At 41.1% G+C, this 17550-nt stretch overlaps 2 protein-coding genes across 15 annotated transcripts in view; one reads left to right on the forward strand and one right to left on the reverse strand.

Annotated features, from left to right (window-relative positions):
* pclob (piccolo presynaptic cytomatrix protein b) overlaps nucleotides 1–6385 on the reverse strand; it is a 42961-nt gene extending 36576 nt beyond the window's left edge. For 5 of the 10 annotated variants that reach the window (XM_077597384.1, XM_077597383.1, XM_077597380.1 and 2 more), the window contains exons 1-4: nucleotides 6094–6348; nucleotides 3055–4507; nucleotides 2310–2972; nucleotides 40–816 (exon numbers count right to left, since the gene is read on the reverse strand). In XM_077597384.1, the coding sequence (XP_077453510.1) occupies nucleotides 40–816; nucleotides 2310–2972; nucleotides 3055–4278 (2664 nt within the window). In that variant the 5' untranslated portion in view covers nucleotides 4279–4507; nucleotides 6094–6348. Of the gene's footprint in view, nucleotides 1–39; nucleotides 817–2309; nucleotides 2973–3054; nucleotides 4508–6093 lie in introns of all 10 variants that reach the window. The other 5 variants (XM_077597382.1, XM_077597379.1, XM_077597385.1 and 2 more) reach the window with 3 other exon arrangements.
* Nucleotides 6386–13444: 7059 nt separating this feature from the next.
* Nucleotides 13445–17550, forward strand: part of grm3 (glutamate receptor, metabotropic 3) — a 197798-nt gene continuing 193692 nt past the window's right edge. For 4 of the 5 annotated variants that reach the window (XM_077595698.1, XM_077595703.1, XM_077595701.1 and 1 more), the window contains exons 1-2: nucleotides 13445–13525; nucleotides 13816–13939. The gene's annotated coding sequence lies outside the window, so the exon portion shown is untranslated. Of the gene's footprint in view, nucleotides 13526–13563; nucleotides 13716–13815; nucleotides 13940–17550 lie in introns of those variants that run through there. The other variant, XM_077595699.1, reaches the window with a different exon arrangement.

The raw sequence follows: 17550 nt of genomic DNA on the forward strand, positions 1-17550 counted from the left end.
GTTAAAGGAATGGAAAATGAATGAATAAAAAAATCTTACCTCCTTCACATTTGGCACGGGGCTAAATCCACATTGGTTGCAGACAGTGTTTTTACACCCGGTACAGGTGTTGTAGTTGGGGGGATCTTTTGAACCAATGTTGAGCTGGGATTTACAGACTGGGCAAGATGATAGAACCGGTTTGGGATCGAGTAGAGGAGCAGTGATTTTCTTCATTGGCTCTGATGTAAGTTTCTCTCCTTTCGGCTGTTGGCTTTGTTCCATTTTCTTTTCTGATTTGTTTACAGACGAGAGGTCTTTTGGAGCTGACATCTTGGGAGAGGCCGGTGGTGCCGGTTTAGGTTCATCTTCCACAGCAGAAGATATCAAAGTGGATGCAGAGCTGAATATAGACGAACCAAATCCAAACATCTTCCCAGTCACGGACTCGGCAGGCTTATTGGCTTCGGGCTGCTTTTTAGGACTGCCGAAACCAAAGAATCCACCTGACTCTTGATGTGGGGTTTCTGTGGCATTGCCCTGCTTTTGCGGCTGCTCTGCTTTTTTCTGTTGATCTGCCTTCACGCTTTCCTGCTGTGCTTTCGGAGCAAGAGCTGAGGCTGCCTGTTTCTGACTCCCCTGTGCTTTAACGGCTTCAACATGAGATGGCTGTGCTCCCGGAGCTCTGTGAGGAGAGCCTGGCGTAGGAGTCTTTTGAACAGCAGGGAGAGCAGGGGTCATTTTTGTGGACGAAGTGGCCGACGTGATGTCTTTGGGAACGTCAATTTCACTCGTCGTACGTTTCACCTGGCAATTGAGGCAAAGCCACTCCTTGCCCTGAAAAAAACAGAACAGAAAATAAGATTCTCTTTTTGTGATATAATCTACTCTTCCACATTTTAGTTGGATTCATGTTCTCATTAGGCTCACAGGTGAGCTGGATGCAAAAGTAGACTGAACCCCTGTGAGGCAGGATTGTTAACCTTACTAGCTTCTGCTACAAATGGCGTTGGTCCTCCTTCCATCATTTTAAATAGATATGCCCCAATGCTTATTGTTTTACTTTTAGTCAGCTACTTTTTCCAGATCGGAAATTGGAATCCAATACCGATCCGATGACAATCCGAATCACGATAGTACAGAAAACACGAGAATACCGGATAAGATCTGGTCTTGTGATAAAATCCCATACTACCTGAAAAAAATCGGGTGTTAATATCGGTTCAGCATGTCGCTAATTTTAAATGCCAATTTTACCATTCATTTAACAATCTTATACAACAGTAAGAATGTTTACAGTTCTGTAAGCAAATAGCAACAGAATCCAAACGCTTTTGAAAGAACTTTAACCAATACAACTCTAACAGACTAAACTGAACAAACAATTAAAAAAGCTATAAAGTCAAACAATTAAAAAAATCCAATTCTAACAATTTTAGTTGAAGAGCACAGCGAGTTGGCGTCTCATTTGCGAGACGATAAACGGATTTAATGTGATTTTGGGAGATGCAATTTAGTGAACAACTACTCGATTACTGGATTTGTAAAGGTATTTTTTCCTCACAAACAGTCATTTCATAGCACTATGTGACTGCGCACATCTCGATTCCAGGATGAAGCAGAAGCCTGAGGGTGCCATTGGCAAGCTTGTCCTCAAGAAGCGCGCATCGTGCATTGAATTACAGGGTCGAGTGTCAGGTCCTTTGTGCTTCAGACCGCCATTACGATGCCTTATCCATTTACTTCAACGAGTGCTCTGGGTTACGAGCCTGCCAAGTGTGAACGCGTATTTATAGAATGCAGACAGACATCTGATGTCTGAGTTTGAGCCATGTTAAGAGAGGTTTTTCAAAAAGATTATCTTGGAACAGGAATTAAACAGTCAAGGATGACACTGCAGAATGATAACAATAATGTTTGCCCAGTAAGTCATCCACTCTCAGCCATGTATGAGCAAAGAAATCGAAAATTGTGGACTATATATAAATATTACAGGAAAACATGCTTTAAAGAAGGGGTGCCAAACATGTGGCCCGCGGGTGAGAAATGTGGCTCACCAGCCACTATTTTTAACTAGAAGACACTTTTGTTTATATAAGACTCCTTGGACAATAAGCCAGAGTTGCATTTACTTTAAAAGATATGGAACTCTTTCCACTGTAAATTTCCATAAGACGCAGTGGACTATAAACCGCAAGGTTCAAAATTTAGAAAAATACATGGTTTGTATGGTTTGTAAATCATTCCAAAGTTTAGCCGTTCTATAGAATTTTATCTTGTACAGTTCCCACCCTTTAGCTTTCAATTTTACATTGTTGTGTCTGTATTACCTCCTTCACATTTGGCATAGGATTAAATCCACATTGATTGCAGACGGTGCTCTTGCATTCAGTGCATCTCCTGTAATTGGGAGGGTCCTTGGAGCCCACGTTGAGCACCATTTTACAAAGAGGACATGACGATTGGCCTTTAGTGGGAACATGGGGTGATTTCAAAGGGTCTGACGGAGAACGTCCACCAGGCGGAACGCCAGGCGGCTCCGGTTGTAGTTTCTTCTCCTGGACGGCATTTTTGCTCTGCACATGAGGAGAAATCGGCGGTGTAGTTTTGGGCTCGTCCTGAACCGCCGAGGTTATCAGTGTCGACGCGGAGCTGAAAATAGAGGAACCAAAGCCGAACATTTTCCCAGTCACCGATTCCTCAGGTTTTGCCGTTTTAGAAGCGCCGAAACCGAACAGGCCTCCAGATTCCTGTGGACCCGTTGCTTTTGGACCGCTTTTCTCTAGGTGTTGTTTCCGGGAGTCCGCAGTGACGTGTTTGGGACTTGCTTGGCCTTTTGTTGCCTCAGTTTTGGCACCTGATGTCGTTTGCGTCTTGTTGGGTGAAGCTGAAACGGAGGGGGGGGGCATTTTGGAGGGCGACGGCGTTGGCCTTTTCGTCGGCGGTGCTTCAGCTCTCTTTATCTGGCAGGTCAGACAAAGCCACTCAGATGCCTGGAAAGAATGAAATTGAACAGAGATTAGTCAAATGTTCTCAATTTGCTTCGCGTGGATATAAGAGCTTGGAAATACTCACATCAGCATCAGGAGGGCTGAAGCCACACAAGCTGCAAACCTCAGTTTTACACTGCGTGCAGGTTTTATGGTTCGGTGGTTCCTTGGTGTGCATATTGAGTTTGGTCGTATTGCACACAGGACAAAGCGAAAACCCTTTCTTAACGTTTGGTGTTGGGGGTCCTTTTTGGTTTCCTTGTTGAACCTGCTGCGATGATCCTATTTTGGAGGAGGCTTGTTGTGGGGCAGCTTTGGGAGAACTCGGTTGTTGTTGTGGAGATGGTTTCTGGGGACCCTGGAGTTGGGGAGATGGTTTCTGGGGACCCTGGTTTTGGGGAGATGGTTTAGGCGGCCCCGTTTGTGTCTGGGATGGATTCTGGGACTTCTGTTGTTGAGGAGATGGTTTAGGGGAGCCCTGTTGTTGAGGAGATGGTTTAGGGGAGCCCTGTTGTTGAGGAGATGGTTTAGGGGAGCCCTGTTGTTGAGGAGATGGTTTAGGGGAGCCCTGTTGTTGAGGAGATGGTTTAGTGGAGCCCTGTTGTTGAGGAGATGGTTTAAGGGAGCCCTGTTGTTGGGTGGATAATTTAGGCGGCCCTGATTGGGTTTGGGATGGTTTCTGGAATCCCTGTTGTTGGGGAGATGGTTTAGGTGGACCTGATTGTTGCTGAGTCGGTTTAGGAGGACCAGGTTGTTGAGACCCTGATTGTGTTTGGGATGGTTTTTGAAATCCTTGTTCTTGGGGAGACGGTTTAGGTGGCCCTGATTGTTGCTGAGACGGTTTAGAAGAGCCTTGTTGTTGCAGAGATGGTTTTGGTGGTCCCGGTTGTTGTGGGGATGGTTTAGGGGAGCCCTGTGGTGGTATACTTTGTGTTGTTGCGATTTGGGGCCCTTGCAGTTTTGTTCCCGCTCTAGCAATGTCACTCTGAACTACAGGTTTGGGTGTACCTTGTTGCTGCGAGCCTTTCAGTTGACCGCCGGACTGTTTTGGAGGTCCTGCCTGTCCATTGCCGTGTGGCTGTTGGGGTCCCTGTTTTTCAGAGGGCTGGCTCCTCTGCACAGGAGCGCCCTGGTTAGATTTCGGCAGTTCTTTCTGTTGTGGTGGCCCTTTGCTGGGGTTTGCCAGCTGCTGTCCACCTTTGGCGGTTTTATCTCCATCCCCGTCGTCACCAAATAGACCAAATTTGTTGACAGCAGAAGACATGGCGCTGAGCGGGTTGCTCCCACTTAGGAATTTGGAGGAAAACATGTTGGGATCTTCCTCTTGCTCTTCTTCGTCCTCCGTGAAGGAGCTGGAATCTACGGAAGTGTCCGAGTCGGAGCAGGAGCCACTGTCTGTTCCCCGTCCAGGGGCTCCGGCCGAGGCCTGGGGAGGAGCTTGAGTGGATGCTGAGGAGAGCGCATCGACTGCCCCGCTGCTGCTGCTACTGCTGCTGCTCCCTGGACTCTCCTCTGGCTCAGCATCTACGTGAGATTTTCTGAAGAGAGACAAGGGAGAGGCGGAGGCGGAGGAGTGAAGGGTGGTCAAGGGTTGACAGGGAACAAGATAAGATGGAAGGATAACACAAGGAAAGCAAATTAACATCAATTCATTCCCTGTATCGGTACCTTTCACTGGATGCTGAAGGAACGGAAATGCTCAAGAGTCACTGCCTTCAATACAAATAAAAAAATAATGAGATGAAAAGCATATGGGAATTATTAGCCTTAGACAAGAATAGAGGTCCACTCATTTGGCTATTGAAAATGGAATTAAACGTTTTTAAATGTTAAATATGTCACTTGCTGACGTCCAAAATCTAACTAATATAAATTATATTAGCAAACAGTGAGGGTTTTCATCAACTAACTTTCGGGGTTCACCATCCTATATTTAGAGTGAGCAAAATTGAGGACACTTTCAACATAGTTGATCATTATCCATCATACAAAATAGCAAAAACCCATGTACCTATGTGCCACACAAGTATTTTTGAACAAATACGGGCGATAAGTCGCATCAGCCAAAGAATACACAATGAGGAGATAAAAATATAAGTCACATTTTTGGTAGAGCCATTTGTTATTTTATCAGAAACCAAGAATAAATATATGATAAAGTATCAATGTAAAATGGAAAAAAAACTGCCATTTGTTTACAGTTTTCAAAGAACTATACCCTAAAAAAACAACATATCAGGTCAGATTGAAAAGAAAATACAAGCCACAATTGAGTATAAGCAGGCCCAGCCTAACTACGAAAAAAGTGCGACTCATAGTGAGGAATATACGGTAATTGCCACTCTGGTTTCATTTCACAATCTCTAATGATGCCAACCGATAATCCAGAGGCAAAACCTTCCCCCTCTTTACATGCCGATTATTACTCAGCGTCCACTCACGCTGTTACATAACGTGATTAATTCTGCGCGCACACGCGGGGACACTCCAGTGATGTGTGATTTGAGCATTTGGACGTTAACTCCATGCCATCGAAGATCCAGATCCTTGCGTGTGGAATGGGTTGGAAGTGCCTGGGTGAAGCTGACAGATTCACACTTACGTGGAACAATGTGAACAAACCATGTGTGAGGAGGCGATTTCTTCTCTAGGGTTGAACCAAATTGTCATCTCTTTCTACTCCCGATCAGAAAACAACATCGCATTTCATTGCAGAACTGGTCCAGTCACATGACAGCTTGCGGCCAATCCACCAGATCATCAAAACCCAATCACAGAAGCCCCACCACAACACGTTATCAAACCTCGCTGGGTGATTGTACAGCGTGACGGATGAAGAACGGAGTCATCCTCCACATCTATGCACGCTTGCCCTTGACCGGAAGCTACACTTGACGCTCATTTTGTCAGAAAGTGCCCCAAATACGCTAGATTCGGAGGAGGGAAGCCCCGTCAATCCGCGAAACATTAGGAAAGGGGGAAAGAGAGAGAGAGAGGGAGAGAATAAACCCACGCTCGTCACGCTCATCTCCTCCCACGCCAGAGCATCCTTCACCCCGCGCGGCCACAATGTCAAATGGCATGTCGCTCCATGTTCCGGTGAAAAAAAACGGGGGGGGAGTACCTTCAGTGAGATCCGGTGTGCGCGGCCATCCCGCTCCCCGATGCGCTCGACGAGTGCGTGGCTGGAGAGAGATGGAGGGCACACGGGCATCGGCGGTGGACGGAGGGAGCGAGGATCAGCAACATTCTCCGGATAGAGATGGGGGGAAAAATGCCTCCCGCTGCAGTGCGCATGCGTCAGATCTGACAGGTGATCGCAATGAACGGCCAAGGAAATTAAAGGGGACGCGCAGGGGCTTGGGCTCCACGTGACTCACGTGATGACGCCCAAAGCCTGTTGAATTGCGGTGATTTCAATTTGAGGAAAGGCGTGCAGGTCCCGTCATCCTGCACGAATGTGGTATTATGGGATATATCAGGGGTCTCCAACTCCGGTTCTATATATGGTATACACCAGAGATGGGCAATCCGGTCCTCGAGAACCGCTATGAATGCAGCTGTGGTTCTAACCAATCCAACACAGACAGTTTAACCAATCCGATTTCTGCTGAAACAAGAAGCACTTGACTGCGATCCACTGATTTTATATCTAACATACCAGAATGGTGGAAAGGTTTCCTCTTATGGGTTGGAATGAAAACCTGCACCCACTTTATGCAATATTTTGCCCACCATTGGTATACACAAAAAACTTCCTGCCATTGACAAAAATTGATGTCCAATTCACTTAATGTGGCTGTGGATGCTCATCTTTCAGTGCCCGTGATGTCAAATCCGTTTTGACATTCATTCATTCGACCCTCCCAGTCAAAACGGATTGGATGTCTAGCATCGTCAATGGTGGGCAGTATAAGTTAACTTTTTTTATGCCAAAAATAAACTTCTTAGGCCCATATGAGATCTAGTTGACATAAATCTGGGCCACGAAGCAAACTGAGTTTGACACCTCCGAATAAGCGGGTGCTGGGTTCCATCAACAACACAAATTCAACCTTCTTCCCAGCCATTTCCTGAGTTGCTGTTTTTATTTTTAATGAGGACACCAGTGCCAGACAGTAAATATCCAGAGGCGCGCTGCGCCTCTGGAAGGTCACCGCTCCCCTTTAGTGGCCTTCACACTGCCTTTTGTTTTTGGTATTGGAGACCCACACTTAAAAATGTCATGCGCACAGACAACCTGCTCAATGTCATCCTGATGTTGTTGAAAAAACAGTGAAATTTAAGTGGAAGCAAAGAAAAAGGAGAATATAGTCACAAACCCACTTAAAATATATTTTAGAATGTATGTAAGATACCGACAGTGTTAATTTTCCTTATTCATGTGTTTAATTTGTATTTCTTATGCTACTAGGTAAAACTCAAAGAAGGGGGAGATATATTTTTGGTTCGGTACATCTGTTTAGGTGTTTGTGTTCAGGATTACTCAAGAACAAATAAAAGGGTTATTGCCAAACTCCCTGGTAGTGATTACTAACTTTTGGTGTAAACAGATCAAATGTCACAGAGCAACGGTGGACGAGTTGTTGGTGTGTCGGCCTCACAGTTCTGTGATCGAAGGTTCAATCCCAGGTAGGTTACAACCAGCCTGTGTGTAGTGCACATGTTCTTCCGGGCCTGCGTGGGTTTTCTCCAGGTACTCCGGTTTCCTCCCACAACCCAAAGACATGCATGCTAAGCTGGTTGGACACTATAAATCACATGTGTCAAAGAAACAATAGGTGGCAGCATTTCTACTCCCGTCCACTAGTTGGCTACACACAACTGCTGTACCATACGATACTGCAAGTGGCGGCCCAGGGGCCAAATCTGGGCCGCGCATCATTTTGTGTGGCCCGGGAAAGTAAATCATGAGTGCTGACTTTCTTTTTTAGGATCAAATTAAAATGAAGAGTATAGATGTATATTACATTTCCTGATTTTCTCCTTATTAAATCAATAATTGTAATTTTTTAATCAATTTGTTCTGTGTTTTTAGTTCAAAAATCATTTGTAAAATATAAAAAAAGCTAAAATAAACATTGTTTTAGATCTATAAAAAACTGAATATTCAGGGATTTTAATCCAGTTCTTTTAATACATTTATAAAAAAAAATCTAAATATAATATCTAAAATGGTCCGGCCCATGTGAAATCAACTTGACGTTAAAGCGGCCCGCGAACCAACCCGATTCTGACACCCTTGCTCTAAATGATTCAAAGGCATGAGTTTGAGCGTAAATGTTTGTGTGTTTTATTGTGCAATTGGCTGGCCATCAATTCAGGATGTCCCTTTCCTCGGCTGGAATAGGCTCAAGCACCCCCCATGACCCCTGTGAGGATAAGCGGTACGGAAAATGAATGAAAGAATATACAATGTGTTTTAAGTGATTCACAACACAGCCTTGTTAAATATTAGTTCTTGCATTTGATGCACAAGATTCTGCACGCGTGTTAATATTTGCGGTTGAATTCACCCTGCATTGGTTTGAAGGAGATGCGGGGGAGGCAATAAGAGTGAGTTATTGTGGATGGGAATCCCGTCTGATGTGCAGATGAACAATTGTCAGGAATAATTTTCATTTCCTCGGGACTAACGTGCTTCCAAATGATCTCTACGCGACTCTTAAATCAAAAGAGTGGTTGTTCTCGCCAGGCTTTTGAAAAACAACATGGGTCAGTGCAAGATAAAATGTGTAAAGCACCAGCTGCACGCCGCCTATCCGTTTTCCTCCCACGCACCGGAGAGCTATACTTAAATCTCAAGCGTCATCATGCCCGACAAGAAAAATGAATGGCGTGCTCCCTGGTGCTGGACAGGATGAGCAATCGTTAGATAATTTATTTTGCGTGTCTCCTAAATTATTCCTTCTGTATTAAAAAAAAAAAAAGATTAAAATATGCTATCACCGCACAAAATATTGAAGACAGCTTTTCCACCTTTAACTTCAGGAACATTAATATTATAACCAGAAGTGCGCTTATTTATACAAATGCTCTCATATCGCCGGTTTAAACTCCCATCAGCGGTTTCTGACTTTCCTTTGTTAAGTTATGTTCTCCCTGGGCTTGCGTGGGTTTTCTCCAGGTACTCCAGTTTACCCCCACATCCCAAAAACATGCATGCTAGGCTAATTGTACGCTATATTGTCCCTCTAAATCACATGTGTCAAAGTGGCGACCCGTGGGCCAAATCTGGCCCGCCGCATCATTTTGTGTGGCCCGGGAAAGTAAATCATGAGTGCCGACTTTTTGTTTTAGGATCAAATTAAAATGAAGAGTATAGATTCATATTAAATTTCCTGATTTTCCCCATTTTAAATCAATAATTGTAATTTTCTAATCAATTTTTTTCTGTGTTTTTGGTTCAAAAATCATTTTGTAAAATCTAAAAATATATTTAAAAAAACCTAAAATAAACATTGTTTTAGATCTATAAAAAAACAGAATATTCAGGGCTTTTAATCCAGTTCTTTTAATCCATTTATTTTAAAAAATATCTAAATATTATATCTAAAATGGTCCAGGCCACATGAAATCGAGTTGACGTTAACGCGGCCCGCGAACCAACCCGAGTCTGACACCCCTGCTCTAAGTACTATGAGCGTGCATGGTTATTTGTCTCATTGTGTGGAAAGCAATCCAGGGTTTCCCCTGTAGTTGGCTAAGATAGACTCCGACACCCCCTGCGACCCTTGTGAGCATAAGCGATATGAAAAATGAATGAATGAATATCTTTGCTATTTAGTAATGACCCAAAATGTGATGTCCACATATATATGGATGCTAGCTCTTTATGGAGTCTATTTATTTTTATAAATCTATAAAATGCACTTTGACTTGACTTTTTGTGCAATCCTCTCCATACTTCATTTGAAATTTCAACTGGTAGTCATGTTTCTGGGTCGGCATGACCCAGTGTTCGAGTGTCACAATAACACCATTACTTTGGGACTGCAATATTCTCCACTCACAACACACACAGCTTTTCACTTTCCGTCTGTCTTTTTGTCCTTTTGCAGGATCTTCCAGTCAAACAAATGGAGCTTTAAGCAGTACTTATCGCTCTCATTTAAATTATGCCAACACGGCAGAGCGTGATTCATTATGGCATATTCCTATTTCAAAGCAATTTTCAGTTGAACTAAACTTTCTGCAAATTACATTTGACATTCTTTTTTCCAAGCAGGACTCACCTCTGGCGACCTTTCAAGAAGGCGAAGCAGTTTTTCCCCGGCATATTAATATTATTATTTTTTCCACCTGCCAGAGGCGAATAGCAGCGACCTGCAGGTTTCTTGCTTTGTGTGCCTGTTGCGTTTTTGGAAGGTAATGGTGGGTTTGTCAGTATGTAATCAATACAGTAATATGATCTGGTACACTTGGGTTCTGTCATTAAATTTACATATCCACCTCTGGGGGGTATGGGATGTACTCCATTTTGTCCCATGAGCGTAAAGTCAACACATTTGACTTTACAAGCAACATTGCGCTCATTAGTTTGTACACAACATGGTATATATGATTTATTCATCTGGAGTTGTAGTTATTGTAAAATATCATTGATTTATGCATGGTCACACATTGCTTTGTAAATATATATTATATATATATATTTTTTTTCGTGCCATCGGCAATGCTGCTAACTCTTTTTGCTGAGGCACACTGAACCCTAAATATAGAGTATGAATAGTAACGCAGGATTGGATTGGACAACTTTATTCATCCCGTATTTGGGAAATTTTGTTGTCACAGTAGCAAGAGGGTGAGGATGCAGAAATAGGAAAGGCATTTTAGACATAAATAGATAGGTAATAAGTAAGTTAATAAATAAATAAAGACATGAATAAATATATAAATAAAGTGAATGAAGTTTAGTCACCATTTTAGGGGATGCTCAGCATGATTTTTGGCATGGTGATACAAATAACATTTATCGATTAACATGCTTGTAACTCAAAAACAGAAATTTGACAGTCACCAGCCAATTCCTTCCTCGGCCTGCTAGCATTGGTCATGCAGACCAGTCCGTTCATCTCCACGGCGGTCCGCCAAGCTAAAAATACTCTTAAAGGAACAATAAAGGAGTTCTTCAACGCTTCTATTCTCGTCTCGCTTCGCTCCCGACAGACTGAATCTCTGAGCACTAAGTCATTTTTAATGACGAAGCGGAGTTCAATCATAGGTTCTCATTCGTGACCAAACTGGCAAATGGAAGAGAGATTCTACATCTGGTCTCCAAATGAGATTCTGAGCGCCAAATGAAAGTTAACAATGCTCAAGATAGAAACGCACAGATACGTACATCGGTTAGTGTCACTGAATGAAATGTATATATTCACAGATCTCGTAGACATGCATTTTTAATGACAAAAGAGACGTAAAGAAGCCCTGCAGAGATTCTATTATGGTCCCATACTGGCCATTATTCATGCTTTATGGCAGTCAATTCTCAGTGGTGGTCACACACAGATTAATAACATAATAGTGATCATTAATAATCATATAATACATTGGTAAAATATATTAAAATAAAAAATGTAAATAAGAAAATATATTTCCATTGTTTGTCAGTCATTGTTTTAATCAAAAAAGCATTTCTAAAAATATATTTTTTCTTTTTCTTTACTTTTCATTACAGATTGTCGATATATTGGGACTTCCTTCTTCCTCTGACCCACTTTCAATTTCGTATTCCAACACATTGGATGATAAACACAACAAGTCTACGCGTTTCCATTTAGTCATATATTCCTTCTGCTGAATCCTATCCTCTTTTTAATGTCATATTTTTGCAAGAACGATCATCCACAACGCTACCATTTCTTTTTAGCACACTTACAATAATTATGGATCTGGATTTTATTAGTGGGACATAAATATGTCACTTTCTAAAACATTACTTGCTTTCATTGTATTTTCCTTCCCTCGTATTTTTGGCGACTGCTCGTACAGTCTAATTACACCAGTTTAGTCCACATCGAATTGATAGCTTTGTGTCTTAATGAGTGTGTTTGAATTCCAAGATGGAGGCCACAGGATGATTGAGCATCACCTTCAGGTGTGCCTTTCATCAGCAACTTCTAATAGCATCGTGTCTGCCTGGCAAATTAAGACTGAGAAATGGTACCATATGGTGTGTGTACACCCGTGTGTGTGTGTGTGTGTGCATTTTGTGAAGTCAACCTGCAGAGGGAGGAGATCCATTCTCTCATCAAATATTCACCAGAGAGGCTCCCAACAGCCTGCCATTTTAGCCCGGCTACAACTCTGTGACGGATGCTTTCACACACAGAAAATGCACCAACATGCTATTTACCACATAGGCTTTGTTTTCAAACACCCCGCAGTTCTATTCAAATGTTAATGCTAGAACCCCGTTGCTCTTTTCCCATAAAACTGGACTTAATATAATGTTTTTTCTTCATAGTTTAAAGCAGTTCCAATGGGAATAAACCCTCGAATATTGGTTGTCAGACTCAAAAGGACACGTGCAGAATAAAGTGCAAGACATTTTTATTCTTTTAAGCACAGCAAGGAGCAGCTTTATGGCCACTTAGTGTGCATTAGCATGCCTTCAAGAAGATTTGGACAAGTATTTCCAAAGATGGCGTAACAAGCAAAGGGGAGGGAAAAAAATCTACTTAACACGCTTAATCAAATCACTCATATAAATCCTTGCCTTTGTGAATGTCTGCCTTTGCAGTTCTAATCGCTAGCGAGGTTTTGTGCTGCCCTTGCACATTTACTGCCATCCGTACTGATAGACGTCCAATCCGTTTTGTCTGGGAAGGTTAGCAGTGACCATTCACTCAACAGCTGGTAATGAGTTAAAATCATATGTGGTTCCGTAACTGATGCATAGTACACATTACACACAAGAATATATTCTTTATCCTCTGCAAAAACTACAGCAAAGAACTTAAATACAAGTAGTTGAAGTTAAAGTAAGTCGAAGTAACGATTCGTTGTTTTGCAATTTGGGAGGAAATTGTTGGCAATACCCACTGTTTTAAAATAATCCATTTAACATAAACCATACCTTTCAACCCGAGGCAGTAGGTAATTTTGCAAAGGGTGACGCTATTCCCTTAAGAAAATGTAATATTGTATGCAATATAAAAATTTGAGCACTTGGCTAAAGGTTTCCTTTATGAAACATGGCTAATTACCTTCATACCTAAACGAAATCCTTACATGTGTGTGATGGATATTATTTTGAAATTTAAATTACATTTTAACACAATATTAAATGCGATTGCGACCACTATGTTAGTAATATTGACAAATAAAAAAGGTAAATCGATTCATACGTAGCTATGAAATGTAATAGTATTCTTTATTTATATATAAAGCGTTTGGAAAACAAACAAACAAACAAATAAACAAACTAAAGATCCCGTCCCAATTGTTGAGGCTGGAAAAACAGTTGATGTATGGAGTGTTGTGTTTTCCATGCTGTCCCTAAACACACCACGCGAGTGACTGGAGAGACACGTGTGTTTTCAGAAGGAAAGGTAAGTTATTTAGTTTAGATTTCGTTTGTATTCGTCGTACTCGGCTGCAAATAAACTTTAGAAAATCGGAAAGATGGTGTTGCTTTCTACAATTTAGCGATCCGTTTTTTTTTACTTTCAAGTTTTAGCAAATGATATATTCGTACAGTGCACGCCGTACCTATTGAAAAGTTTGAAAATGAGTTAACAGGTATGCATGAATCGGATAGATTGCTCATAACTATCATGTGAAATGGACATGGTACCCTCTTTGTACTTCTCATTTATAGCCTCATCTGTTGTTGTTTTAGTGTTCAGGACCAGCTGTTAAAGTTGAGAGTGATGTAATGACCATGATGGGATAAAGAAAGAAAGAAAGACGGGATTAACGAGAATTGGACAAGCACACTCCCTCCCGACAGAGTCACAAATGTGGTGAGTACACCCAGATTAATCGTAAAAATATCTCATTCACACACCCGCCCTGCCTCGGCAATTATGTAAACATACAAGCATAGCAATTCTAAAAAAAATCAGGTGCAATTTTTAAAGGCATTTCTGCAAATCAGGGGTGTCAAAATCATATTTTTTTGGCGATTTAGGTGTCCTAGTTATGGGTTTATTCACAGTAACCACATAAAAGATTTATTTATTTTTTGTTTAAAAAAATAAAAGTAGAAAACTGGGAATATTTTGTTTTTATGTATGTTTTAAATAATCTTTAACGAAAAACTACAAAATGGAAATATTAACTTTTATTTATTAAAAAAATAAAAGTAGAGAACTGGGCATATTTTGTTATTGTGGGTATTTTTTAAATATATATATTTTTAAATCTGTAAAGAAAAACTGCAAAATGGAAATATATAAGATCTCATCTCATTTTCTGAACCGCTTTATCCTCATTAGGGTTGCGGGGGGTGCTGGAGCCTATCCCAGCTGACTCCGGGCCAGAGGCGGGGGACACCCTGAATTGGTGGCCAGCCGATCGCAGGGAAATATGAGATTTCAATTATTATTATTTTCTTCTAAAAAGCCATAAAAAGCTTAGTATCTTCTATATATTTATTATCTTCCTTTGAATTTTAGCCTGATACACAAAGTGATGCGAAGGGGCCGCATCTGGCCCCCGGCCCGCCACTTTCACACCTGTGCGGTAAAATGACGGGACAATAAACTGATGGTACAGCCTTCCGTGCTTCCACAGCAACAACTCGAACACACATCCCCCAGAAGTTACCAGAATTAAATAATTAATTCTAATTGAATTATGCCACCTTTCCATATTTCCAAGAATGTGTTCCTTTTTTTGTTGAGATGCATCTGCTACCTGACCCACTTGGAGTCTTCTGGCTTGCATACAGGATAATTGAAAGTGTTCCCAAAGCAGAGACCCCCACAAAACTGAAAGAAATGAGGAGATGAGGGATGATGACTCATCTTCCCGACTTAGACTTCCTCTGCTTTTCATTTCACTCTTTTTTTAAAGGACTTTATCTAACATCAACACTCTTTTGACGGCGCATAATTTTCAGCCTGCGGGTGATATTTTCTTTCCCTGGACAATCTGTAAATGACTATTTAAAAACTAAATGCACCAAAATATTGAGGCAAATGAAAATATGGGCAGCCAGAAAATTCAATTTCTGAAGTAATTGTTTGGGGATGCTTCTCTGTCATGGGAGTCACTTCCTGTAGATTTAATGAATTCATTTTGGAGGCATTTTTCGAGTGACTCGATTGTTAACCTGTTGCCATTAATGGCGCTAGATGCCGAAATGTTCCTTTAGATGTGTATATGTCTGTGTGTATATACATGTGTATGTCTATCTCTCTATCTCTTTATCTCTCTATCTCTCTCTATCTCTCTCTCTCTATCTCTCTCTCTATCTCTCTCTCTATCTCTCTCTATATCTATACATATATCTATCTATATATATTTTATATATACATATATATATATATATATATATATATACACATATATATAAATAAATATCTATATAAATATCTATATCTGTATATATGTATATATATATAAATATCTATATCTATATATATGTATATATAGATACTGCAGCTACAGCTGCGACACATAAAAAATAATCAATAAATTAATGCTCAAAAATGGGGTAAAATCCACTTCCTAGCAGCATTTCATGATTAAATACAAATACTGGAGCTTTTCAGACATTATAACCAGGCCAGGGGGTGATTTTCCCGGGAAAAGACAGCGATTAACGTCAATGGCGTACGGGCAAACATTGCCCGAAAATGGGGTAAAATCCAGCCGAAAACAGCAATTATTGATTAAATACAAACACTGGAGCTTAAATACAAACGCTGGAGCTTTTCAGATATCAGAACTTGGCCCACAATTGAAATATTATTTAAGAATATAGCCATATTTTACTCACTAAAAATCCTTTTTACACAATATCCATCCTCCTTTCTTTCTTCCTTCTTTCCTATCGCCATCGAAGCTAATGATGAAAGTCGAGCCTGTCCTGTCATATTTCCGGCATAGTCCGTTTTGAAAATAGCATTAAATCAACACAACAATATACTATTTGCTTGTGGAGCTAAGTTAGCGCGCTGAAAGTGCCCCACACACCATTTTCCCGGCTGTAACAGGCTTGCTAGCTTCGGAGTTGACCGCCCTTTCTTAATGATGTCCATTTTTTTCTGGAAAAGTCCGTCTGGAAAATAGCTTTGTGAGCAAACAAAATCCATTTGTTTTTGCTTCTGTCGGCCATAGTGGGTGGTAGTTTGCGATCTCGGCTGCCTCGTGTACTGCTTTGGCCCGCCTACTAGCCAATCATAGTTTGTGAAAGCAATGACATGTCCCAGCCAGCAAAATGCTAACGCCTATGAAAAATCATTGTGGGGTTGCCAACTCGAAATCTGATTGGTTAAAAGCAACAGTCTAGTTTAATGCAGCAGAGCCCGCAAGAACTGATTGTGAAGGCTTTGAGGCAGATCTGATCTGGCAACAAATAATGGCTGAAATATGATTGGTTAAATGCTTCAATATGAAAACACACATCTGGAAGCAGTGCAACCAGGGGGAAAAGCAATGAAAGGAAGCTAACAGACTATTTGGAATAATAAGTATTGATGGACAAAATATAATATGATTCAGATATTTCTTAGGCCAGCAGAGAAGGCCTTGAAGGCCCTGACGGCCCGCCACTGATACATATATATATATATATATATATATATATATATATATATATATATATATATATATATATATATATATATATATATATATATATATATATATATATATCTATATCTATTAGTAAATTATAAGAACCAGACCGTGTGCTGAAAGTCGACCAAACCATGCGAACATACGATACCTAATGGACATGACGTTCTAAGATGACGTGGATATTGGGAGAAGATAACCAGTGTTGCCCTAACCAGAATGACGCACAAACTGTTTCAACCAATCCAAGATGGACACCACACCCGCATGAAATTTAGTGTTCTTGGAGTCAAATCGTGGTTAGAACAAAAAGAACACAGGAACGACTCAATTGCCAACATTTTTATACCACTAATATTATGGGTGAAATTGAAAGACTGCATGAATTTTTGGACCAATATGTGAGGACGACTACTAAACCTGATTTAAAACGGTTGGCCAGACGACAGAAATTTTTCTTTTATTTCCATTTAATTTTCTTTTTCTCAGCAAGAGTGAAGGTTAAACAGTAAATCCCGTTGCCGATGGCGGCTTTGATAAACTCCAGAGAAACCCTATCAGAGCTCGGGCAGCCGTTTGTCCTTCCCGCGTAGGACACTTGGGTCTCTGAGCATATTTGTCATTGGCAAACATGCACACAAAATAAGTGCTGAATGCCAAACGATCAAGAACCACGGCAGTGTGTGAACGTGGCTTATCTCGGTGTTGCAGCTCCTCGCATTAAAGAGAGGTTCCCCTAAAGCAGTGTTGTCCAATTTGCAGGCCTCTTCTCAGTTTTAATTTACCACGCAGCAAATGCTGGAAATATCATTGATCCCACAAAAGAATC

The sequence above is a fragment of the Stigmatopora argus genome, chromosome 3 (assembly GCF_051989625.1).
Source record: "Stigmatopora argus isolate UIUO_Sarg chromosome 3, RoL_Sarg_1.0, whole genome shotgun sequence".
Taxonomy (NCBI): Eukaryota; Metazoa; Chordata; class Actinopteri; order Syngnathiformes; family Syngnathidae; genus Stigmatopora; species Stigmatopora argus.